At 52.6% G+C, this 25,523-nt stretch overlaps 2 protein-coding genes across 3 annotated transcripts; both read right to left on the reverse strand.

Moving 5' to 3' along the window:
* Positions 1-310: 310 nt before the first annotated feature.
* Positions 311-8,108, reverse strand: LOC148841410 (aquaporin AQPAe.a). The gene is made up of 5 exons (XM_088921098.1): positions 8,083-8,108; positions 4,982-5,435; positions 4,161-4,325; positions 3,179-3,259; positions 311-2,192 (listed from the first exon to the last, which is right to left on the reverse strand). Exons 1-5 carry the CDS (start codon positions 8,106-8,108, stop codon positions 1,977-1,979), a joined length of 942 nt encoding a protein of 313 aa, XP_088777224.1. The 3' UTR covers positions 311-1,976.
* A 4,277-nt stretch (positions 8,109-12,385) lies between these two features.
* On the reverse strand, positions 12,386-24,794 carry troap (trophinin associated protein). Of its 2 annotated transcripts, none has more exons than XM_088933753.1 (14): positions 24,687-24,794; positions 22,777-22,861; positions 22,368-22,641; positions 20,689-22,060; positions 20,152-20,255; positions 18,973-19,024; positions 17,783-17,910; positions 17,483-17,534; positions 17,321-17,394; positions 16,320-16,412; positions 15,488-15,583; positions 13,898-14,255; positions 12,922-13,112; positions 12,386-12,475 (listed from the first exon to the last, which is right to left on the reverse strand). In XM_088933753.1, the coding sequence occupies exons 2-14, from the start codon at positions 22,824-22,826 to the stop codon at positions 12,425-12,427; spliced, it is 2,895 nt and encodes a 964-aa protein (XP_088789879.1). In that variant the 5' UTR covers positions 22,827-22,861; positions 24,687-24,794; the 3' UTR covers positions 12,386-12,424. The 2 variants fall into 2 exon arrangements, with proteins under 2 accessions (XP_088789879.1, XP_088789793.1); XM_088933667.1 differs by having other exon boundaries at positions 12,386-12,478.
* Between the last annotated feature and the right edge of the window lie 729 nt (positions 24,795-25,523).

A 25,523-nucleotide genomic window follows, 5' to 3' on the forward strand; every position in this document is an offset into this window, starting at 1 on the left:
TTTCGACTTTCCCCATATCCACCAGCAGATGTCGCCGTTTAGCATCGTCTCCTATGTTCGCTCTTGACCTGCTTCCTGCGGACTTATTCTTAATGCACTTCCTTCAGTATTCAGATCGTTCGGTGCTGGAAGAACAGGCTTGCCTCCTCAAGATGAACTCAAAATCTGGCAGAGATGCAGCTAAACCAAGTGCAGTATAAATGCTGTGTATTTACTATGCATTCGGAAAGACGCAGGAAATCAAGCTAGCTGGGACTGACTTTAATGTGGGTCAGCCCGTACGGCACAAGAAATGGAAATACAGTAATAAGGTATTTGTTTATTTTTATTTTACTGTAAGTTCTTCAGACCAAATACAACAACAAGGTCCTCGATGGATTCAGGCATGACATTCTTGCCAATATATTAGCTGAGCGTACATTAATGTGTACAAAGTAGAAAAACTAAGACTAAGAACAAAGCTACACAGAGCCCATCCTGAATTATTTGAAAATGGAGAAGAGTGCAGTCATTTCTCGGTTGTAGTTTCACCCTGAATTAAAAACAAATGTCACAGGTGTAAACTATTTCCTTGTAGTTCCCAGAATGTGGAACAAGTAGTGGAACTGAAGCTTATACCCTGGCTTCTTGAAAGAAGAGGATGTGATCCTCTCATCTAATAACTGCTAACTGGTCTACTAACTATTGATTGATAACTAGTTAATGGGCTGGAGGGGTTGAATGGCACCAAAATAGCAATCTGGTCAGTGTTCGTATCAATATGAGACTGGACTGGTCAGTAAGGGACAGGACTGTGCTGGTCAGTAAAGAACAGGACTGGTTGATTGTCAGGGTGTAACTAGAGAGGTCAGTAAAGAACAGGACAGGACTGGTCAGTAAGAATGTGAATAAATTGATCATTCGTTCATCAGTCTTTGCTAGATTCATGAAAAATCTTCCATACCAATTTACTATTCAATCTTATAAGATGCTGCTGTATAATAATATATAATATAATTATAATATTATTTAATATAACCAGATCACATAATGTATAATACTTAGAAATATTGCACTTGTGGGTTGTTCTACATGGCAAACACCTCCATTCTGTTGGAAGGAATATTTGCCATTATGCAACCATGAACATCTGATGAAAAGAAATGTGCAGCTGTGAAAACAAAAATGCTCTCAACAGTTAATCTCTTTCATTTTATACCCACACACTCCATTCTTCATGTCTGCGCTAACAGCAACGGCCCCTGAATGAAAAAGGGTGCCGGCCATCTTTGAGCTCCACAGCGCCTGACAGGTGAGTCACTGGGCTCTCACTGACATCACTAAAGAAAATCAGACCCAAGTTGGGCTGCGAGTGGTCATGTGTCAGCCTGTGGTCATCTAGACAGTCCGCGTGTGTTTGCAGCCAGGACTCTCAGACTCCATTCCTGGAAGTCAATGAGTCTTCTGGTTTTTGATACAACCTGAATAGTGAAACAATGAAGATTATTTTTTTTAAATTAGACATAGGATTTTTTTCACAGTCTTTTACTGTCGATTACACATGAAAGTCACTGGACTAAAAGTCAGAGACTGGGTAGAAGTATTACAATCATGCAGCTAATTAAACGGTTAGAGCAGAAAAAGAACTTGAGAATGCGGTTGGAACAAAACCCCAGTGAGACAGGTCTCCCCAGGAACTGAGACCCTGGGTCTTTGGGCAAGGAAGAAGTAACCAAATAACACACCTTCCACTCGATCCAGTGCAGGTCTTTGGTTCAGCCATCCCTATACGACAACATTTCATTCATTATCAACCAATACAACAACTGAAGAGCTGGCTTTGCTAAAACCCTGCAGTGGACTGATTGAGAAGCTATGTTCTAAGCGCTTGCCGTCACTGAGAGCTCGTGGGCAGTCTGCGTCAGGCCTCCCGCTGTCATTCTGAGTCCCACGTGCTGAGTGTAGCAGGGCAGCACACGGACGGGCAGTCCCAGCGGTCAGTTGTGGTCATGCTTGTTGGCCTGTTTGGCCCTCATGGCGTTCTGGGTGACGGTGGACAGCGAAGAGCGCGACAGGCTGGCCGTTTCCACGATCTCGATGTCCTTGCAAGTCAGGCAAGCGATCAGCTTCTGTCGAGAGGCGCTGGCTGCAAAGAAGAACTCATGGGACACCCCTGCCAGAACCGAACCCATCATCGGCCCAATCCAGTACACCTGGAGAGGAGAGTACACCTGATCATTTCACCTGGAGAAGACAGTATATCTGATCAGTACACCTGGAGAGGAGAGTACACCTGATCAGTTCACCTGGAGAGGGGAGGAGAGTATATCTGATCAGTACACCTGGAGAGGGGAGTATATCCGATAAGTACACCTGGAGAGGAGAGTACACCTGATCAGTTCACCTGGAGAGGGGAGTATATCTGATCAGTTCACCTGGAGAGGAGAGTACACCTGATCAGTTCACCTGGAGAGGAGAGTATATCTGATCAATACACCTGGAGAGGAGAGTACACCTGATCAGTTCACCTGGAGAGGAGAGTATATCTGATCAATACACCTGGAGAGGGGAATATATCTGATCAGTACACCTGGAGAGGAGATTACACCTGATCAGTTCACCTGGAGAGGGGAGTATATCTGATCAGTACACCTGGAGAGGAGAGTACACCTGATCAGTATACCTGGAGAGGAGAGTATATCTGATCAGTTCACCTGGAGAGGAGAGTACACCTGATCAGTACACCTGGAGAGGAGAGGAGAGTATATCTGATCAGTTCACCTGGAGAGGGGAGTATATCTGATAAGTACACCTGGAGAGGAGAGTACACCTGATCAGTATACCTGGAGAGGAGAGTATATCTGATCAGTTCACCTGGAGAGGAGAGTATATCTGATCAGTACACCTGGAGAGGAGAGTACACCTGATCAGTACACCTGGAGAGGAGAGGAGAGTATATCTGATCAGTTCACCTGGAGAGTATATCCGATCCATACAATTGGAGAGGAGAGTACACCCTATCAGTACACCTGGATAGGAGAGTATATCCGATCAGTACACCTGGAGAGGGGAGTATATCCAATCAGTACACCTCATCAACAGACTGCAACAGAGAAGTTGATGAACTGGTGCTCGGTCTGAAATAATATTGAGATGAGCTCAGACCCCTCACTTCCCCAGTGTTCCCAATGCGACTCACCCAGTGATGCTCCCAGATCCCGGTGATGATTGCTGGCCCCAGGGAACGAGCGGGGTTCATACTGCCACCAGAGAAACGGGCCTTAGAGGACAGAGAGACACACTCTGAGGTCACACGCTGTGGCGACCTGTCAGCTCTGTATGTCTGGGGTAGTGGCATCTGATCTCCTCATGACCTGTCAGCTCTGTATGTCTGGGGTAGTGGCATCTGATCGCCTCATGACCTTTCAGCTCTGTATGTCTGGGGTAGTGGCATCTGATCTCCTCATGACCTGTCAGCTCTGTATGTCTGGGGTTAATGACCTCTGATCTCCTCATGACCTGTCAGCTCTGTATGTCTGGGGTTAATGACCTCCGATCTCCTCATGACCTGTCAGCTCTGTATGTCTGGGGTTAATGACCTCCGATCTCCTAATGACCTGTCAGCTCTGTATGTCTGGGGTTAATGACCTCTGATCTCCTCATGACCTGTCAGCTCTGTATGTCTAGAGTTAATGACCTCCGATCTGCTCATGACCTGTGAGCTCTGTATGTCTGGGGTTAATGACCTCTGATCTCCTCATGGCCTGACAGTTCTGTATGTCTGGGGTTAATGACCTCCGATCTCCTCATGGCCTGTCAGCTCTGTATGTCTGGGGTAGTGACCTCTGATCTCCTCATGACCTGTCAGCTCTGTACAGTATGTCTGGGGTAGTGATCTCTGATCTCCTCATGACCTGTCAGCTCTGTATGTCTGGGGTAGTGATCTCTGATCTCCTCATGACCTGTCTGCTCTGTACATCTCTGTATGTGCTCATTTAGTTTTCCTTAAACACTGTAATGCCCACGGTGCACCTCCGGAACACATGTACATGGTCTGTTCTGGAATGGCGCCTGTGCTCACTCTCCTGTGGCCCCGGGCTGCTGTTGATGAAGATGTCAGCAGTGCTAGAACATGCGTGTGTTAAGTGTGGTGTGTCGCCGTGCGTCTCTCCGCTCCTCACCGCGGTCAGCACGCCGGCGCTCAGCGAGAACCCCACGGCCCAGCCGCCCGGGTCGCCCCCATCCCGCTGCCGCCGCTCCTCGGCTGAGAAGATGGTGAAGACCAGCTGGAAGGTGGCCAGGACCTCCATGGCCAGTGCCTGGCCTGCGTTGGCCTCAGTGGACACCTGGAGAGCACAGGACCCACTAGTGAGCACACAGGGACAGAGCAGAGGAGACCCTCTCTCTTAACTCACCTGATCAGCAGTGTGCTGGGGTCAGTGTGCTGCTCTCACTCACGAGCACACAGGGACAGAGCAGAGGAGACCCTCTCTCCTAACTCACCTGATCAGCAGTGTGCTGGGGTCAGTGTGCTGTTGTCACTCATGAGCACAAAGGGACAGAGCAGAAGAGGCCCTTTCTCCTAACTCACCTGATCAGCAGTGTGCTGGGGTCAGTGTGCTGTAGTCACTGTGCGGGGGACCAGTGTGCTGTTCTCACTCATGAGCACACAGGGGCAGAGCAGAAGAGGCCCTCTCTCCTAACTCACCTGATCAGCAGTGTGCTGTGGTCAGTGTGCTGGGGTTAGTGTGCTCGGGTCATGACCTCTTAGCTCTGTATGGCCGGGGTTAATGACCTCTGATCTGCTGTTCTTACTTGTGAGCGCGCCAGAGCACACCTAGCCAGTGACACAGAGATCCCAGGGAATCGCTTGACACAGGTTTGACAGGCATTTTCTTCCATACACCCACCACTCTCTGTGTACAGAAGTAAAGCTTCTGGCCTCTTCTGAGTCCTCTGCCTCCATTCACCTCTCCTACTCCCACCCTGCCTCCTTTCACACCTCTTTCTCCCTGACCTTGCTGACGTAGCACTCCGCTGCAGACTTCACAGGAAGGGCCAGGAAGAGGACGCCGGCCCCCAGCGTGGCCCCCAGACACTGGCCCAGGACGTAGCCAGCCGCTCTCAGCAGGTCGAGCTTGCGGGTGGCCAGGAAGGCCAGCGTGACGGCAGGGTTCACCTGAGCCCCGCTGATGTCCCCGAAACACTGGCCCAGCCCCATGGCCACAAACCCGGCCGCGAGGGCCGGCTGGATGGGCCCCACCTCGCCGGGGCCCGGCACCGAGGAGCCCAGCACGGCCGACACGAAGATCAGGGACCCCAGGACCTCCGCCAGCACCGCGCGCCAGAACTGCCGGCTCCGCAGCTCCTCGGAGAGAAGCAGGCAGAGAGAGAAGAGCCCCTCAGCCAGCTGGTCCTGAAGCTCACTGACAGCAGCCAGCCTCAGGACAGCACTGCTAGAGCAACACCCATCAGAGTGAACAGATCACACAGCAAGATCTCACCCACAACACAACACACTGAACAACACTGTCTCACCCACTGCGACACACACAGACACAACACACACTGAGCAACACTGTCTCACACACTGGGACACACACACGCAACACAACACACACTGAACAACACTGTCTCACACACAACACAACACATACTGAACAACACCATCTCACCCACAGGGACACACACAGACACAACACACACTGAGCAACACTGTCTCACACACTGGGACACACACACACTGAACAACACTGTCTCACACACAACACAACACATACTGAACAACACCATCTCACCCACTGGGACACACACAGAGCAACACTATCTCACCCACTGGGACACACACACACAACACACACTGAACAACACTATCTCACCCACTGGGACACACACAGACACAACACACACTGAACAACACTATTTCACCCACTGGGACACACACACAAAACATAACACACACTGAACAACACTGTCTCACACACAACACAACACATACTGAACAACACTGTCTCACACACAACACAACACATACTGAACAACACTATCTCATGCACTGGGACACATACACTGAACAACACTATCTCACCCACTGGGACCCACACACACACATTGAGCAACACTATCTCACCCACTGGGACCCACACACAAACACAATGCACACTGAACAACACTATCTTACACAACAGAGGGCAGGCTCAGTGACCACAGCCTAGACATAGAAACTGGACACAGACAGACCTGGCTGTCCAGAGAGGACAGGCTCAGTGACCACTGACAGTAGGGAAAAGCAGAGACAGAGATGCTCTTTCTGTTGTGGTGTAAGAAACATTCTAGGATTAGACAAACATTCTTCTCTAAAATTAAATATAAACCCAGAATTCTTTATCTTTCCAGTATCAGAACAGCTTCCAATCCAATTCATGTGGAAGAAACTCAACAGAGCTGCAGCTCATAGTGTGATCTCCTGTCACAGCCTGAGGAACAGAGCGCAAACATGTCTCACAATACTGTTTTATGTATTATGTGGTGTGTGGAAAATATCCAATGATATATTAATACTGTAAATGCCGTGTTGATTCTATTGCTTTGGCAAGACTGTAACTCATTGGTCATGCCAGTATAGCTAGATTAATTTGAACTGAATTGAGGAAGGGAGACAGAATGTTTCTCTAATCCCAGAGTATCTGTCACAGTGCACTTCCTACTGTACTGTGACAGATACTCTGGGATTAGAGAAACATTCTTCCCGAAATTCAGAAATCTAATCCCAGAATTCCCACATCTGCCAGAATCACAACGGGTCCCAATCCTACTGGCAGAGGGAGGAGGGAACTCAGTGGAACTGGCAGCCCAGTATGTGATCTCCTGTCACAGCCTGAGGAACAGTGAGTCTGTCTCCCAACAATGCTCCTTCTGTCTACAGTATATGTCAATATTTTATAATATGTCTTTGTTGTAAATGTCTGTAGATTTTATATTACTTTTATTTTTTGTTTTGTTTCATGTGAATTTCATTATTTTTATTTGCTTTGGCAACACTGATTGTACCCATCGGTCATGCTAATAAAGCACCTTGAATTGAATTGAATTGACAGAGGTAGAGGGAGACATGGAAAGAGAGAGAGGGAAGGAGAGAGAGGAGAGAGGGAGAGCAGAGAGCAATAGGGAGAGAGCAAGGGAGGGGGAAAATATTATAGGAAGAGAGGTTGGGACGGAGGAAGAATGAGAGCAAATCTATTGAACAAGGAGAGATTAAAGGATGCTGCGCTTCAGAGGAGGATGAAACGACTCCCCTCTCACCTGCAGAACACTGTGAGCTAACATCAGCTATGCAAATGGAGAGTATTGTTATTGTCTCTCTGTTCAATGGCTTTGAGTTTTGAAATATAACCTAGAATCACCCAGGACTCGCGGGCTGTTTTGCAGTTTGTGAGTTTATAAATGAATCTGAAACATGAGCAGACAGCACTGGACACAGCTGTAGTCCTGCTTGTCACTAAGGAAGTGACCTCACTGTTTCCAGGCCTGGCGAGCCGAATGAAGTACTTTGTTGCACACAAGACCAGGTGGAGCTGTTTCTATGGGCCAGCTGTCATTATCAATAGAGGGCTAATTAAGTCAACACCATCTCTTTGACTAAATTAATATGCTGAGACACATAAGTGCTCTCTCCACCTCTCCAAAGCACAGGGATCAGAGAAGATGTACAGACATTGTCTTTCTTTCTGCTGAATTGCAGCTGCATTTTCTGGTAACTGAACCTCATTTGTTTTGTACCAAACTACCCAAACATTCAGCAAACTAGAACAAAAAACTTTTTTTTTTGCTTGAATTGCATGTATTGACAGTTTCACATGGTGCAGCAGTTAGCATTGCTGCCTTGTATCACTGTGACCCCTGTTTCGATTCTGGACCTGGGGTCCTATCTGTGTGGAGTTTGCATGTTCTCCCTGTATTTGTGTGGTGTGTGCTCCGAGATGGACTGGCGCCCTGACCAGGGTGTACCCTGCCTTGTACCCGTTGCTTGCCAGGATAGGCTCTGATGTTTCTGGAACCTTGAACTGGATAAAGTGTTTAGAAAATGAATGGAAGGACAGTTACCAGGAGACCTCCAACAGGCATAACATCTGAACGTAATTTAATCAGAGAGATTATGGTTCAGTTATGTAACTGACAGCTAAATAGAAATAGACACAAGCAGGAGTGAGGGGCTCCTATCCCCAAGTAATTTAGGAATCCCTGTTCTAGAAAATCTCAATCACAGTTATCTGAAGAATCAATCACAAAGAAGTAACTGAGTCCAGGATGTCATCTAGCCATTTCCTTGAAAGAATCCAGAGCATCGTATTCAACAACATGGCTGTGTAGCTTGTTCCCTGCTCCCACCACCCTTAATGTAAATCTTGTGTGTTTCAATCTGTTTAATCCCATGATAGACAGTTGCTCACAACATCAGATTAAACTCGCCTGAAGCAGGATAACTGAACAAAGGAGCCCTGACACAATCCGACCTGTCTCATTCATCTAGTTTTGCAAATTGGGTTCAGTTCTCCGAGTCCGGTCCTACCTCTCGCAGAGCCATGATCTGTCCAGAGTGTCTCTCCCTGTCCGCGTCCGTGCCTCTGCGGCGCTGGGTACAGAGGAACACAGAGCTCTCCGCTCTCATTTCAAGAGCTTCTAGGAGGTCCTACTACCCATAGCAACCCCCCCCAGACTCCCCTCCCGCCTTTCAGTCTTCAAAGATAAAAGCCCACCCTCCCACTCCAGACCTGAACCGATCCTCCACTTAACCTCCTCCCCTCCCCTCTCGGCTCACAGCCATTTCTCAGCAATAATGGTACAAAACAGGACGGCGGTCTGACCGGACTCAGGCTGTGAGGAATCTTCCACAGAGTGCGAATCACTCCTCTCAAGTCCTCTGCATGCAGCAGAGGGCCTCTTGGGGAGATCACTCTCCTTCTGTAAGCGTCTCCATTCAGTGCTCCTGGGGAGATCCCCGAGATCTCTCTCCGTAAGTACGCTTCTTCATCCAGACTCTCCCCCAAGGAGATCCCAGTGATCTCTCTCCTTGAGTACGCTTCTCCATCCAGTGCCTCCTGGGGAGATCCCAGACTTCTCTCCCCACTGAAGTAGAAGAGACAAGGTAGTCCACACCAGCCATATAGCACCACTTGAAACATAGGTTAAAAAAGACAAGGCCAGGCTTCTTTTTCTCCAGGAAAATGGGTCCATCTCACTTCAACACCTTTTCTGGCACAAGACCAGGGTGTCCAGCTAATAACCCTGCTGGCCCCGGCTCCTCCCTTTTCCTCGGTGAGCTTGACTCAGCTGGGTGCCTGGTCTGAAAGACAGCGCGGTGCTTCCACTTGCCAGTCCCAGTCAAGAGGGAAGAGTGCCACCTACTGGTCCACCATCCCCAGTTACAGCAGCAACATGATTTTCCTTAGAGGTCTCCCCTCAAGCCAGGTGGTGGTAATGCAGCAGCAAAACTGCCCTGTGAGATCATAGCAATTCTTAATTGCAGGAGACCACTTTAAACCAGTAATGTTATTTTATATATATATATGTGTGTGTGTGTGTGTGTGTGGGGGGGCACCCCAGGCGGAGCTGCGCAGGGGGTGGGGGCACACTTGCCTTCTGAATCCCGGACTAGCACCTTGTTCGGCTTCTTGAACTCAAAGTCCCGACACCACCGTCCCGCAGAGCTCCTTCAGGAATGCCACAGGGACAGAGTCCCGGGCAGCCTGTCACAGGGAAGGGAAACGATTCCCGGATGAGCTTCTCCAGGATCCGTGGAGGGCTGTGTGGTGCACCGTCTGCGGGCCAGCGGACTCTGAATTCCTGTCACGTGTACAGACAGGGCTGTGAGCACTGCACAGAGCGCGCCTGGCAGGTCTGCGTGTCCGCATACACGCGTGTGCGTGTGCTCCCGAGTGTCAACACTGGTCTCGAGGTGTGCAGCCCGTGTGCTTTCCCCATTATCCAGAGCCTCTTTCCTTTTGGATCAAAAGACAGGAAAACAACCGGAATATTCAGACTTCTAACAAGGGAAAAGAGAAAGGGAAGCTGGGACTGAATTTTAAATCCACGTATGCAGCCTGTGTGAGATAACAAGCTCACAACAGATCGATTCACCAATCGACGCCTTTAGGCAGTAAAAGAAGCCAAAAGCTCTTTTTTGCATCAGATTCTTCTATAACAAGTCCCTGCACTCGCACTCCCCGAGCCCCCCCCCTTCACCCTCCTTGTGCAGTGCAGTGTGAGTTGCCACGGGAACAGCCTCCCTCTGAACTAGAGAGCCCCTCCTGCATCGCCGTTGCCATGGGGACAATTGTGATGTCCTTCATCCCAGAGAGAGGCCCCCAGATGAAAGAGCACAAGTAACAGCAGACACCTAGGACCGAGAGCACGGCTGAGCTGTCCCGACAGATTCACTGCTTCTGCCGACGTCAGTCTCCGCCTGGAGTGGACAGCAGCCCACCAGTAACAGTGCACGTACCCAAGAGCTGGCTCACCCCCATCTTACACCTCTGCAGTAACAGGATACTGCCGACACATCTGGAATTGGCCAGTTCCGACGCTCTGTCCAGTACTCCATATCCTAAAATACTCACACCCCACACTCCGACAGGAGCAGCTTATTTAAACAGCACAAGCAAGAGACCAGGGCCAAAACTGTGAAACTGGTGTCAAAGTGCACTAAAGCACAGTAAAACCATGGTAAAAGCACAATAAAGATAAGTGGAATCATGGTAAAACACAGAAAAGAGTAGTCATGCCCAGTGAAACTGTGATAAAATTACAATATAGTATAAACCCATGAAATAATGTGAAGAGTACAGCAAGGACCAGAGAAATTATGGCTAATGTCCAGTATGGAGTAGTCATACCCAGTGGGGTTGGGGTAAAAGCACAGTAAAAGCCAGTGAAATCAGGGCAGCAGCAGAGTAAGTGCTGGGACAGGAACAAGCAGAGGGGACTCACTGTGGAGAACAGCCCAGGCAGCTCCAGGATGAGTCCAGAACGAGTGCTTTGTGCCCCATTGTCCGAGGGGATTAGTCCCCTCCTGCTGCTGCCCTGGGACCCCTAAACCCCTCTTTTGTGGCAGCGAGGCCTCTCTGGAAGGCAGTGCCCCACGCTCCCGGGCACAGGCTCTGTTCAAACCCGCTGTGTGGGCACTTTCCCGCCCCCCACCCCGGCGGCCGGACTGCTGACGGCAGGACAACACAGCCTCCCACCCCAGCAGGGCCTGGCCTCACGCCTCCCCTGAAGCGCTAACTCAGGCCATCCGACAACAACAGCTGCCTGGGTGTGGGAGGGAAACAAAACAGAAGCAGGAAGAGAGACAGCAGAGAGGAGAGGGACAGGACGAGGAGAGAGAGGAGAAGGACAGGGCAAGAGAGAGACAGAGCAAGGGGAGAGGAGAAAGACAGGGCGAGGGAGAAGAGAGGAGAGAGGACAGGGCAAGGGGAGAGGAAAGAGGAGAGAGGGACAGAGCAAGAGAGGGATAGGGCGAGGGGAGAGGAAAGAGGAGAGGGACAGGGCGAGAGAGGGACAGGGTGATAGGAGGGAGACAGGAGAGGGTCAAGGTGAGAGGGGAAGAGAGGTGCAGTGTCCCATCAGCCCTGGGGAAGCTCTCGGAGTCCTGCTGTCTGTTGGAGGGCTGGGCTGGTATTAACCACCCCTCCCCTCTCCTGCCCAGCAGGGTCCCACTCAGGTGCGAGTGACAGGACAGACAGCTGCAGCCATGTGCAGCAGACAGACTTCTCAGAGAGGGAGAGGAGCAGGACCCCACAGATACATGCACATAAGACACACTGACCCCCCCAGAACCAGGACTGGACGACACCCTGCAGACACACTGACCCCCCCAGGACCAGGACTGGACACCCTGCAGACACACTGACCCCCCCAGGACCAAGACTGGACACCCTGCAGACACACTGACCACCCCAGGACCAGGACTGGACGACACCCTGCAGACACACTGACCCCCCCAGGACCAGGACTGGACGACACCCTGCAGACACACTGACCCCCCCAGGACCAGGACTGGACGACACCCTAGAGGACACACTGACCCCCCCCAGGACTGGACACCCTGCAGACACGCTGACCCCCCCAGGACCAGGACCAGGACTGGACACCCTGCAGACACACTGACCCCCCCCAGGACCAGGACCAGGACTGGACACCCTGCAGACACACTGACCCCCCAGGACCAGGACCAGGACTGGACACCCTGCAGACACACTGATCCCCCCAGGACTGGACACCCTGCAGACACACTGATCCCCCCAGGACCAGGACTGGCCTACACCCTGCAGACAAGTCAAAACACACACCCTGGTCTCACACAGGACTGCACAGCACATGTACACAATTCATGACACACCAACGTCGACATGATACAGCTTCTTTTTATTCATCAACATAGAATAATTTACATAAAACTCCGCTCTTCAGCCGATGAGGGCAGGGAGATTGGCTCGAACTGCTGAGGAGAGAAAGAGAGGGGTGTTAACTCATCACTGCCATTAGGACTGTGGATCTGCAGGTCTTACAGGCCAGGGGTTCCCAGCACAGCCTCCATGCTCCTGCAGATCCAATTGGAGCAGCAAGCCAGAGTCACACAGTATGCCATGCACAGTACGCAGGGTGACTGGGGACCCCTAGTGGTCGATCACCAGTAAGGCAGGCTACGCTCAGAAAGCCTCTCCCAGTACGCACTGCTAGAGGGATGTCAGGGGTAGATAACCATCAGCTCTGAGGCCTCTGGAGCACACAGAGCTCCAGATGGAGAGAGGGGTGGGCCAATAAAAGTGCAAGAGCATCGGTGAACTGAATACCTTGAAGGTGCAGCCATGCTGTGAGCCAGTCACTAACAATGGGTTTAAATGGGAAGACAAACCGCCCCCCTTCCCCCACACTGCCACTCACGAGCGAGTCCTCGAAGTCGAAGGTGCGAGCCAGCGGGTTGGCGCAGCGGCGGATGGGGGCGGGGTGCGGCAGGGCGGGGCCGCAGGAAGTGTAGAAGGCGCACTCCTCGTCCAGCAGGGCCTCCTGGAGAGACGGGACTAGGGGGCGGCGCCATCGCGGTCTGGTGCCTGTAGGAGGCGCCGGCGTGCTGCCTGCGGAGCAGACCGGACCAAAATCAGAAATGCAGGCTCACCGGTGAGGTTTGCCGACACCAGGGAATTCCTCCCCGGAAGCTGCTGCAGGAGTTGTCTGCAAGTCCCTTTAAAAGGGTCACTTCACGTTGAACCCAGAGACGGATCTGTACTACGAACTAGCTGCCAGTAAGAGACAGGGCAAGGGCTAACTGAAGAACCTCCAGGCTGAACAGCGGACTGATTCATATAATCAACAGGAGAACACTCTACTGTCAGAAAGGTTTAGTAAATACTGGCTAACCTGGGAAGTGTTTATGCCCCCCCATTAAGACCAGAATCCTCTAATTTGGGAATGAAACAAAGTCCTAAACCTGTAATGCCCAAACTTATGTAGTTTTGAAAAAGTGTATTTCTGTATTTATTGCCCTCTCTCTGCTGGCACAATGTAAATACCTCTGAAAGGTGCCGATTGTAAAGTGAAAGAAAAAAAGGCTAAAACCTTCTGAGCATGGTTTATACATACACCGTGTGCTCTTCAATTAGTAGTGGTGGTGGAGGGGAGTCCCCATTACCTGTAAAGCACTTTGAGTGGAGGGTCCAGAAAAGTGCTATGTAAGTGTAAGGAATTATTATTAATTAATAGTAAAGGGGTGGCTCGTTGGTACCCGCCTAACTGCGAGCCTCGGAGTCACCTGGGCTGCCTGCTGGAGCACGCTCTACATTTCTCGACAGCAGTCACAGGAGAGAGGGAAAGGAAAGGGTCTAATGCCTCACCCCTAGTGGCATCACACTGCGTACTGTACCTGCAAGGGTGGGCGCCGTAGGTGGCACTTTCCCTTGGGGACATGCCCCCGTCTCCGGAATGCTCTGCTCCACGTCGGGAGGCCCTCCGGAGAGGAGGAGGCCTGGATGCCCGGCCTGGACCCGCACCTCTCGCCCGCTCCCGGGCCCAGCCCGTGGAGCCAGGACACTCTCCTGAGCAGTGTCGTCTCTATACACCCTGGAACCCTGGGAGAACACTATAACAGACGCCCGGTGGGGGGCCTGCAGGAAGGGCTGGGGGACCCCGGCCCCATCACGTTCCAGCAGCCGCCGACACCCCGTCTCCTCCTCCCTGGGCCCCTGATCTTCTCTCTCCAGGACAGGAGAGGGGGCAGCAATCTGCGAACATGAGACACGCAGCAGCACACTGATAAAACTCCCAGCGCCACCCGTCACAGCAGGAGGACACTCAACACAGAGCAAACTAATACCACCGAGCCCCCATACCCCTGGGGGACTGCTAACTGCGACGTTTGGTTTTTGCCGACATTTAGAGGACGCGAGTCTATACAGCCTATTCTTGACTACAGCTTTCTTACTCATCCAACCCACTCCCTCTGTTACGCGTTCCAAAAATTGGCTAATTAGCAGGAAAGCCTGACTCGCAGAATCAAAGGCCCAGCCCTGTGCTGTCGAGGGAGGTAGAAAGAAGCCATCCTTCTTGCCTTCTAAATGAATTATCTTTAGACAGCATGGCGGGAGGGCAGATCTTATGCCTGAACCGCATTCTCCAGAATGCTGTCAGGGATGAGCTGGTGCCTTTGAGGTCTGTAAGCCCTGTAAACTTTGGGATTGTTAAATTGGCTCTAGTGAAAAGGAAAGCATGTAGTGAAAGGGCTGAAAGAGACTGCACTAAGGAGTCCGTTTACAGGCAATACATTTCTGAAAATTCTCCACAATCATGTAAGGCTGTAGGTGGCAGCTAAGGCTTGCTTACAGAACTATTTTTGCCTCCCTGCTAACTGGAAGGGAAATTTGGATTTCGAGATGCCTCATGTGTTTCCCCAGCTTGTTAGACATCTGCCACAGGTAGGACACCAGGGGGCGGACTACTCTCCAGACAATTGCACAGCAACTCTCAGCTCCAGGCCTGTGGGCCACTCTGTCAGAGCCGCCATCCTGCTCTTGACGGCCAAATGGAGCCGATTACCAGCTTAACTGGGGCAAACGTCAGCCGTCTTCTAACCTGCTGAAGCTGGAGCCTCATGCCCCAGTCCCAGTGTTCCCAGTCAGAAAATCAAACTGGTGTCCAGTAGAGCAGGGGTCCCCAAGCCTGGTCCCGGGGACCCCCACACCTGCGGGCATTCTGCACCAGTTGTTTAATTGAACAAGTCGCTTGACAAAGTTTCCCCTCCCCGCTGAAAGGGCACCAGCACAGCAACCTGCAGAACAGGTCAAGGGAGCGAACACACGGAAGAGCTCCAATCAACCCCCTTGATAAGCGGTGCAGCAGGGGGGTCCCCCAGAACCCGCTGGGTAACCCTGCTTGTGAAAACCCAGTGTCACTCCCCTGACGGACCCACGACGGGGATCAGGGAGGACCGGAGCAGCGCAGGACTCGTCGGACTCACCTCGGACCGCGCGTCAGACCGCGAGCCCGTCCCGCTCCCGTCCGCGGCACGCTGCTCCTGCTCCTCGAACCGGAGCTCCTGGACCACGCTGTCCTGCTGCCACGGGGAGGGAGGGGGGGACAGAACACAGAAATTCAGACTTGGTGGGGGTGACATTTACCCTGTTCCTCCATCAGACAGAGGAGGACCTCGACACTTTCCGCTCTTTGCCAGCATCGGCCCGAAGTGCTTCGTACTAGACCCCGTGGGGTTGTGGGAATGGACGACTGGTTCAGGTGATTGCAGTAATCGCTTCCCCCAACCCTACCCCCGTTAAGCCTCTAAAGCCCAATTAGCCTTCCTCAGGGTTAAGAGAGGAATCCACAGTCGGCGCTGGCAGAGCCAGATTACAGCACAGAAATAGGAGCTACTAGGACTTGCCTGACCTCAAAAAAGTCGGCAATTTGAAACCCTTTGACTCAAGAACTCCTGCCATTATCGTTTACAGAGGAGCAGAGACGTTTGTGTGGTTCTGTAATCGGGACGTGAAAGGGCAGGAAGAACAGGTGTGCGCCGACACTCGGATGCAAGTCTGTACTCGTGAAGACGTCCCTTTGGCTCTCGTGCCCTTTCTACTTCCTGTTCTCTGCTCCGCCCACAGGAAACCAGGAGCTGGAAGACTGGTTTAAAAAGACTGTGCTTTGCCATGCGAGAACCTCCACAGTGCCCGTGTCTCAGGAGTTCAAGTCCTTGCAAAGACTCTTCCTCCCACCCAGCCTTCACAAACACAGCAGTACCTTCATACAAACACAAACACACACACACCTGTGCCCAGACACGCCCTTCCCCTCACCTCTTTGTGCAGTCCAGGGTCTTTGGTGTAACCCTCAATTCTGGGGGTGGTCCTGAAGACAGGAGTCCGGAAGACGGACTGTCCCAATTTTTTCTGGAACAGACACACAGACTGGCCCTCAGTGCAGTGCTTTTGTGACTCTAAATACTTTTATTAGGTTCTTTCAAAGTCCTCTCTTCAAGAGTAAAGAGACTCTGCTCCTTCAGCCTGTCAGTGCAGGACACTCCCTTCAGACTAAAGAGATTCAATTCCCTCAGCCTGTCAGTGCAGGATATTCTCTCCAGACCAAGACTCAAGTATCTCGGGAACAAAAGCAGCTTAGACAATACTTTGAACAGTGTAAACTGGCAGTAATGAATAAGACCAGTGTGGTTCTCCTATGCTGTTTTAGGGGGGGCTAAGTGACCTTACACCCCAAAAAAAGGTGCTATATCTCAGGAACGAAAGTAGTACAAACACTACTTTCAACAGCACAAACCGAGCAATAAGGAATGCGGTGAGTTACTTTGTACTGTTTGTAGGAACTAAATGAACACCTACATGGATCACAGAGCTATATGAGGACTTAATATCGTACAATACAATTCTAAAATGGCTTACATGGAACACCTTACACACAAAAAAATTTTGCCTTATTTTTTTGCTCCCCCACAGTGTCTAGAAAACTTGTTTTTAACACACGCAAACGTGACAAGAGAAGCTCCGCCTGCCCCTGCCAGGATTCGATCCCGGGCTCCGAGCACATACCGCAACTCCCTAGAAGAAAATTCCTCAGTCCAGGCTGGGCTTCACAGGGGCTAGATTTCAGAGGGGTCATGTTATGTCTGTAACTGGCTCTGTTCTATGAGTTAACATCAAGTTAGAAATTCATAAAGAGAGTCGGCTTTCATCATTATCGGTGCTTCTTAATCTGGAACCAACTACTGCCTTAAGGTCCAGTTCCCAGCTACAGCTCTGGTGCTACAAGAAAACTGTGGACCCCTGAACCCCTGTGCACTGACCATGGAGCTCGGCCGTGTGTTGGGGACTCTGCGGGGCATCGACAGCTGAGCTGTGGTCACAACCTGCTCATCGCCTGTGGGGACAGACCAGGGGACAGTCAGGCACAGACCCAGAACTAGGCTGAAGCAGAACAGCGGCAGGGAGACAGAGACGAGACGGACCTGGGCCTAACGCTGCTGCCTTCCGAGACTTCGCCTTCGGGATCCTGCGGGGCTGAAACACAGAAACACAGTGTAGCACCAGGCCAGACAAGACTCCAACAAACAGACAAGAACCAGTACCCCCACCCTCCCCTTCCCAGAGCGAGCCCCGCCCCCCTCCCCTCCCAGAGCGACTCACCCTTCCCAGAGCGAGCCCCGCCCCCCTCCCCTCCCAGAGCGACTCACCCCTCCCAGAGTGAGCCCCGCCCCCCCTTCCCAGAGCAAGACGGGCCCCGCCCTGCAGGGGGCACACAGACTCACCATGCAGATGGAGCTGCCCCTGACAGAGGCTCTGCTCTGCTCCCCCAGGGGCCCCCTGGCTTTCAGCCCCTCGTTGCGCAGGATACTGCGAAGAGCCTCGGGGTCCGGGGAGAAGGGCACCGAGCCAGCTGAGGGGAGGACAGGCACGGGGTCAGCGGCTCTCCCAGCCCCTCGAGCTACAGCCCTGCTCAGATGCCTCCCTGCTTTCACCACTCCCGAGGTCTAGATTTAGCCTGTCTACAGCAACGCGAGGAAATCTACACCGCTGCACCAACGTCTGGCCAGCACATCTCCTCAGACCACGCCGAACCCCAGATCTGCGCGGCTCTTCACGGGAGACGGCCGCCCACCCCGATCCTCGGAGATCCTTGGTCCCTGCCGGCTCTCAGAGGAAAGCTTAACCTCACGAAACTTTGCAAAGATGTCAAACTGCGGCCCAGGCAGTCCTCCGCACGCAGTCGGGACACAACGCTGTGGTCCGGAAGACCCCGGACTCCATCAGCCACGCAACAGGAGCGCCGTCACGCTCGACAGCACCACCTGCCGCCCGGTTACGCAGGGATCCCAGCGATGCTCCCGACAACGAAGGAGGAAAGGGAGGAGATGTCCGCGGAGGTCGTGCGGTTTGCCATTGCCAAGCATGGGTCCCAGACTGTGCTGTGAGCCAAACGCGGACGTCCGGAGAGGCCGGAGCATGACACGTCAGCGGCCCACAGACACAACAGCAGGCACTGGAAGGAAGAGCCTAGCGCCCCCTACCGGTGAAAGCCAGGAGTATAGCGCCGTGCCAATATAAAGACCCGGATTCTTGCAACTCACTCAACATGACTGGGTCTCTCTAGTGGCCCACGTCTGATACAAAATCGATTCTTAATTAACACGCTGCTGGAGCGGATGCACTGTGCAGTACTCACAGGCAAAAAGAACTGGAGAGCAGGAGTTGAAGAGCAGACTAAATTCTTCTGATTAAATGCTTCTGACAGTTATCTGCACAGATACGCATGGTGTTTTTGCCATTAGACTAAGGGCAGCTGGTACAAGGCCCAGTGACCAAACCAGAAATTAAATAGAAGCCTGATCCTGAACAGGAGAAAACTCCCGTGACGGAGGAGTCTATCCCATTAGAAAGCCAAGAGACTACTCAGCTTTCGGCTGACTTTGGGCTCTGAGCTCTGAACAGAGAGACTGACCTCCATCACTGACCACAGCACTCCGGCCCTTGGACAGCAGCATCTTCCTGGGCTGAAACACAAGGGCACAGCGTGAGTCAGGACTACAGCAACAACACCACACACACCCCAATACAACCGCAGGGCACAGTGTGAGCCTGGGCTACAGCAACACACACACCCCCATCCCTCAGGAGCAGAACATCACCACAAACAAACACACACAAACACACACAAACACACACAAACACACACAAACACAAACCAACACAACCGCAGGGCACAGTGTGAGCCTGGGCTACAGCAACAACGCCACACACACCAACCCCTCAGCTGCAGAACACCACCACACACACACACCAACACAACCACAGGGAACAGTGTGAGCCAGGGCTACTGCAACAAACACAAACACAAACACGGGCACAGGGCACAGGGCACAGGGCACAGGGCACAGCGTGAGCCAGGGCTACAACACCACCACCACACACACACCCCCACCGCAGGGCACAGCGTGAGCCAGGGCTACAACACCACCACCACACACACACCCCCACCGCAGGGCACAGCGTGAGCCAGGGCTACAACACCACCACCACACACACACCCCCACCGCAGGGCACAGCGTGAGCCTGGGCTACAACAACACACACACCCCCATCCCTCAGCCGCAGAACAACACCACCATACACACACACCAACACAACCGCAGGGCACAGTGTGAGCCTGGGCTACAGCAACAATACCATACACACCAACACAACCGCAGGGCACAGCAACACACACACCCCCATCCCTCAGCCGCAGAACAACATCACCACACACACACACACCAACACAACCGCAGGGCACAGCATCACACACACCCCCATCCCTCAGCCGCAGAACAACACCACCACACACACACACACACCAACACAACCGCAGGGCACAGTGTGAGCCTGGGCTACAGCAACAATACCACACACACACCAACACAACCGCAGGGCACAGCAACACACACACCCCCATCCCTCAGCCGCAGAACAACACCGCACACACACGCGCGCACATTGCCCAAAGCCACAGGGCACAGCGTGAGCCAGGGCAACACCACCACACACACCCCTACCCCACAGGGTAAAAATGACACCACATGCCCCCCAGACAAGTCCAGCCTGAAGACAGCACCACAGACACACTGCGTCAGGAGGAACTCACCATGCAGACAGAGCTGCCCCTCACGGAGGCCGGGCACTGCTGCGCCTCGCTGGCCAGGATACGGCGGAGGGCCGCGGGGTCAGGGGTGAAGGGCACGGGCCCACCTGCGGACACACACACAGGGTCAGCCACGCCGCCGGCCACTGACCCGCTCAAGAGCGAACCAGCTTGGCACCCCAAACTAACCGGGAACACAAGGAGGCCATGCTGAACTTCTGACATCACGGGCGCTCTTACATCTTCACACCAGCGTCAATAAACACACTTCCCGCCTGCGCCCACTCCCGGACATCGAGCGGGACAAGGAGAAGGCAGACGACTGGCCAGGCCGGATGTGCGGAATAATGGAAGAGAATCCAAGAGGCTCTCCTCATACTGGTCCCAGAACGCACAAGGTATTGCACTCCACACAGAGAAACAATTCATGCACAGAAAGACAGCAGACTTAGGGTTTGTCGTTGTGGAATTTAGTTTTTTTCCCCCCCATAGATGATCTGAAAAAAAAATAAAAGAACGAGACCAGACCAGTCTCCTTACCTGTCAGCGCAGTGTCGGCCGTGTTCTGCGTGATGGGCTCTGGATCAGAAACAGAATTCTCATTCACTGGCTGAACAGAATTCCCAGGTTCCGAGTGTTCACACTGGACAGAATTCCGAATCACAGGTGGGACACCGGGGACAGAATTCCCAGGCTCCAAGTGTTCGCCCTGGACAGAATTCCCAGTCACAGGTGGGACACCGGGGACAGAATTCCCAGGCTCCGAGTGTTCGCCCTGGACAGAATTCCCAGTCACAGGTGGGACACCGGGGACAGAATTCCCAGGCTCCGAGTGTTTGCACTGGACAGAATTCCCAGTCACAGGTGGGACACCGGGGACAGAATTCCCAGGCGTTGAGTGTTTGCACTGGACAGAATTCCCAGTCACAGGTGGGACACCGGGGACAGAATTCCCAGGCGTTGAGTGTTTACACTGGACCAAATTCCCATTCTCTAGTTGAACTGTACTCTCAGTCACAGGTGGGACACCAGGGACAGAATTACCAGGCGTTGAGTGTTCACACTGGACACCGTCCCCAGTCACCGACTGCCCTGTCCCAGGCACCTGGGAATAGCTAGCGTGAGGAGCTGGGACAGCCCTGTGCCCGGTGCTGCCCAGGGTGGTGTCCGTGTAGCGGGGCAGGACTGCACTCCTGGCAGAATGGCACAGGGCTCGCCGAGGCGACTGGAGCCCAGGGCTGGACTGGCCAGGTCGGCCAGAGGGTGGGTTTGCAAACTGGACAGTCTGTTTAGCCAGTGGAAAAGCAGCATGATGTGGCAGCCAGACAACCCTGTTCGATTCACTGGGCCCACAGAGGACTGGGCCACTGACTGGTGGCGATTTCGAGTCCCTGGTTTTAGAAGGGCTTGGTTGTGTAGGGTCCCGTGCAAAGACCCTCCACGAGTGTACGGTATGGGAAGCGCCAGTGAGCCCGCGAGGTACAGGCTGTCCCGGGTGCATTCCTGCTGGGTGTGCAGGCTGGTCTGTGACGCCCACTGCTGGGTTAACACAGAGCACGGTATTTTGTGGCCTTGGATGGACATCTGTGCTGCCTTCATGGAGCGCAGGCTGCCCTGTGTCTCTGGACAGGGGGTCCAGGGTCCGGGCTGGCTTGCTCGTTGCTGGGCGAGCAGACTGGTCCGAACGTGGAGGCTGTGCGGCGCTGTTGATGACTGGTCCAGCAGGCTGGGCTCCATCGCTCACGGACTGCACAGGTTCCACCGCCTGGCTGGACGGCAGCTGTTCAGCTCGGTCCGTCTCAGCCCCTGCATCATGCGAAACCTTTTTACTCAACAGCGCCGCCCTGGCTGCCGCTGGCTGACTGAAGTTGAAGGGCTCTGGCTTGGTGCACGGCTTCTTTTTTGCTTTGCCCTTAGAATTCGAGAGAGAGAGAGATCAGTCACATCCAAACAAGACAATACAGGACCTCAGCAAATCTAAAACAAAGAAATCTGGGCTCTGCAAGCCAGGCTGTGCTCACAGCTATAGGTCTGCTGAGCTGGGCCAGCTGCACTCCCTCTCTTGGGATCACTGGATCCTAGCCTGTTCAATATAGTTCATATGGAGCTCCGGAATGCCAGGATTCATGGTACCCGTGGGTGGGACAGGGGGAAGAGGGGGGCTCAGTGTATCCAGCAGGGAGGGAGGACACCAGACAGTGGGAACAGCAGCCCCTTACCTTCTGCAGCCTCTCCTCCCATCGGCGATGAGCCTCCTTGAAGTCAACGGGCAGCCTGGGCTTCTGCGGTCCGAGGGAGACGGGGAGAACCCCCGGTTTTCCTCCTGGGGGGATTCCCGTCGGGGGAACACCCCCCCCAGGATGGGGGCAGGTGGAGGAGGGGTCGCAGTTCTCAGCATCGACGCCCCGGCGACGATCCCCAGCCTGGGCAGCCCCCGGTTTGGAAGCGCCCCTCTTTCCTTGGGCAGGGTAGCTGAGGCCGGGCTCTCTTTCCCTGTCGGAGCGAGAGAGAGAGAGAGAGAGAGAGAGAGAGAGAGAGAGAGAGAGAGAGAGAGAGAGAGATCGGATCAGCACACTTCCCGCACTCCGGCGTGCGACTGGCACAGAGCTGCGGGCCCAGTAGACTCACTGTGCGCCGGCGGGGCGGTTCTGTTCTCGCAGGGCAAGGCAGGAAGCCATGGGCTCGGGCAGCGCCGGGGCGGGGCGGGGCGGGCCTGTCAGAACAGAGCAGAGGCTGCAGTTAGACAGGAACCAGCCTGGCCACTCAGTTAACCTTAATTCACCGAATCAAGCTGTGGTTTTCTGTATGGGAAAAAAAAAATAACATACAAAGAGCAGGAGATCAGGTCTGACAGAAAGGCCCATGCATTCAGACTCCGGAGCCCTCGAGAGCTACAGCGCGTTAGTAATCGATGCAGAAGAATCAAACACAGGGCTTCCTCCCAGCGGGATCATCAGGGCACAGAGAAACACCGAGTCCCTGTGTCGCTGGGGACAGCACCACTGTCCTAAAGACTAACACTGGGGGTGGAAGCTGCCCCATTTTCAAAGACTTCTTGCCTCAGTGAGCACAAGGTAAGCAGTGCCTCAAGAGCAAGAAGAACAACGATGGCTTTGTGCAGACTGAAAACAGAAAACAGCACAGCATTTCAAACCCGAAGCTCTTCCTCAGGCAGCGCTGTGGGGAGCCTACAGATTTGGCAAATCCTGTATAATCAAACTAGCTGTTGTGGTCAGCAGACATCTTGTTCAGGGTCACATGGCTCTAACAATATGACCGCTCGTTTGTAAGCTTGGACAGTAATCTAGCGTCAGGTAATTAGTGAGGGGATCAACACCTGGCCCAAGCTTCTTCCTGCAGGAGATCAGATCACTTTATCAGCCCTATACAATTTCTTGCATTAGGAATTTGTCTTTTTCACATACCCCAGCTTGCTCTCCATGAGACACACAGACAGGGAGAGAAGCTTGGGGTCAGAGCTCAGGGTCAGCCATTGTACGGCTCCCCTGGAGCAGCTGAGGTTAAGGGCCTTGCTCAGGGGCCCAACGGAGTAGGATTCCTCTGCCGGCCACGGGATACGGACCGGCAACCTTCCAGCCACAGGCGCAGATCCTGAGCCCTCGAGTCACGCGAGTGTGAAGCTCAGAGCCCTCAGGAGTCCCACTCTGGTCTTCATTGGGGGCCACAGTGCCCACCACAGCTCCACAGCTGACAGGTACCAGCAGGGCAACGCATTCTCTACCTGACTGATGCTTCTCTCCAAACCCTCTCTGTAGCTGAGCCCCATTTCTACAGCTGGGCAGTGAAGGTGAAGCATTTTGCTCAAGGGTGAGGGAGCACTCTCACACCTGGGATTCAGGTTACAGGTCTAGGACCCTGACCACTGCCTGCCTGGACCCACACAAGATCACTGCTACTGAGTAACAGCCTTCCGTTATGACTAGACACGAACGAGCTCCATACACGGCGCGCAACAGTAGTGTAGCCGACGCCTAATCTGAGGGCGACTTACAGAGCATTAAGTACCGCCGCTTGTACAAGAATGTAGAGCAGTGTCAGTCATACACGTTGTGGCACCATGTTGTCAGGAGTACTGTCGAGTCTGAGAAAACACGTTACAATCTCGTGTATTATTGATACGTCCCGCCATGCGCTTCTCAGGTTGGCTGGTTTTTGGGGCGGTCACGTGCCTCACTGCTCCCAGCCACCCCGGGCGAATGTATTATTTTTTCAAGAAAACGGGTGGTTTTGAGTCTCGCTGTTGCTGAATTCGCCTCCATACCACAACAAACGGGGTGACACACACACACACGCGCGCGCGCGCACTAGTACCGCGGTTCAGGATAATCATAATCCACAGGGGAAACACGGAACAGAACTCTATCACCGAAGCACAAGCGATTAATTACTGGTGTTATTAATCAGCCGCCTGAAAGAAAGGGTCATTATCAGGCTGTACAACGACCACGCTCGGAGAGACACATAAGGAGCGAATGTGTAACGGTTTCAAAGCATAGGTCGACAACAGCTGTACTCACCGTCGCTTGTCTCACTGGGGATTCGTTAGATCCAAAAGCTGCCCGAGTGCAATTATCCGATTCAGTGCCTGCTTGTCTCCTCGCAGTTTTAATTTCTCCCCTACTTCCTGAGACTGGCTGCCGCAGCAAGTTTGTAAAAAAGCAGAGTTCGCCGTTGGACAGACCCGGAGTTCCAGGAGCCAATCAACGAGCTCCACCTGAGCTTGGCCTACCAGCCATTGGCTGCCTGTTGGCCAATGAGTGTGAGGGAAGGGATGCACTGGCAGCACCATGGTAACGGCGGAACGCACTGAGCAGGCGCAGGAAGAGTCGTGGCTAATTTTTCAGCATTGTCCTTTAAAGATGTGTAGTTCACGTTAATGCTTTAAGTGGATGTGTGCATGAGCAATTGTTTTGTTTATTTGGCACTTTTACAGGTTCTTTAAAACACCAGTCATTAAGAACACTGAATTGCATTGCTGTTACATTACAATATTACATTATTATAACAATATTACATTATTATATTAATATTTTATTGTATATTGTATATATGTATATTAAAATATTACAATAAAATCATCCGTGCACGCTCAATTTTAAATGCAATTATAAAAGATCTACACACAAATATCTAGACACATAAAATCCAGTTGCTTAAACCTCATGTATAGTGACCCAAGTCTAAAATCCATGTACTGGATTAAAAATAAAAGGGACTTAACATTAAATATATTAATATTATATACTGAAAAGATATATTTAGACGGGCAGTTAGTTTTTGAGGAAAAGCACGTTGTAGGAAACGCCATGCTGTTGTTTGCTTGTAGAATTTCTCCTCCTGGTGAAAGGATCTCT

Source organism: Atractosteus spatula, chromosome 1, assembly GCF_055471065.1.
Source record: "Atractosteus spatula isolate fAtrSpa1 chromosome 1, fAtrSpa1.hap1, whole genome shotgun sequence".
Taxonomy (NCBI): domain Eukaryota; kingdom Metazoa; phylum Chordata; class Actinopteri; order Semionotiformes; family Lepisosteidae; genus Atractosteus; species Atractosteus spatula.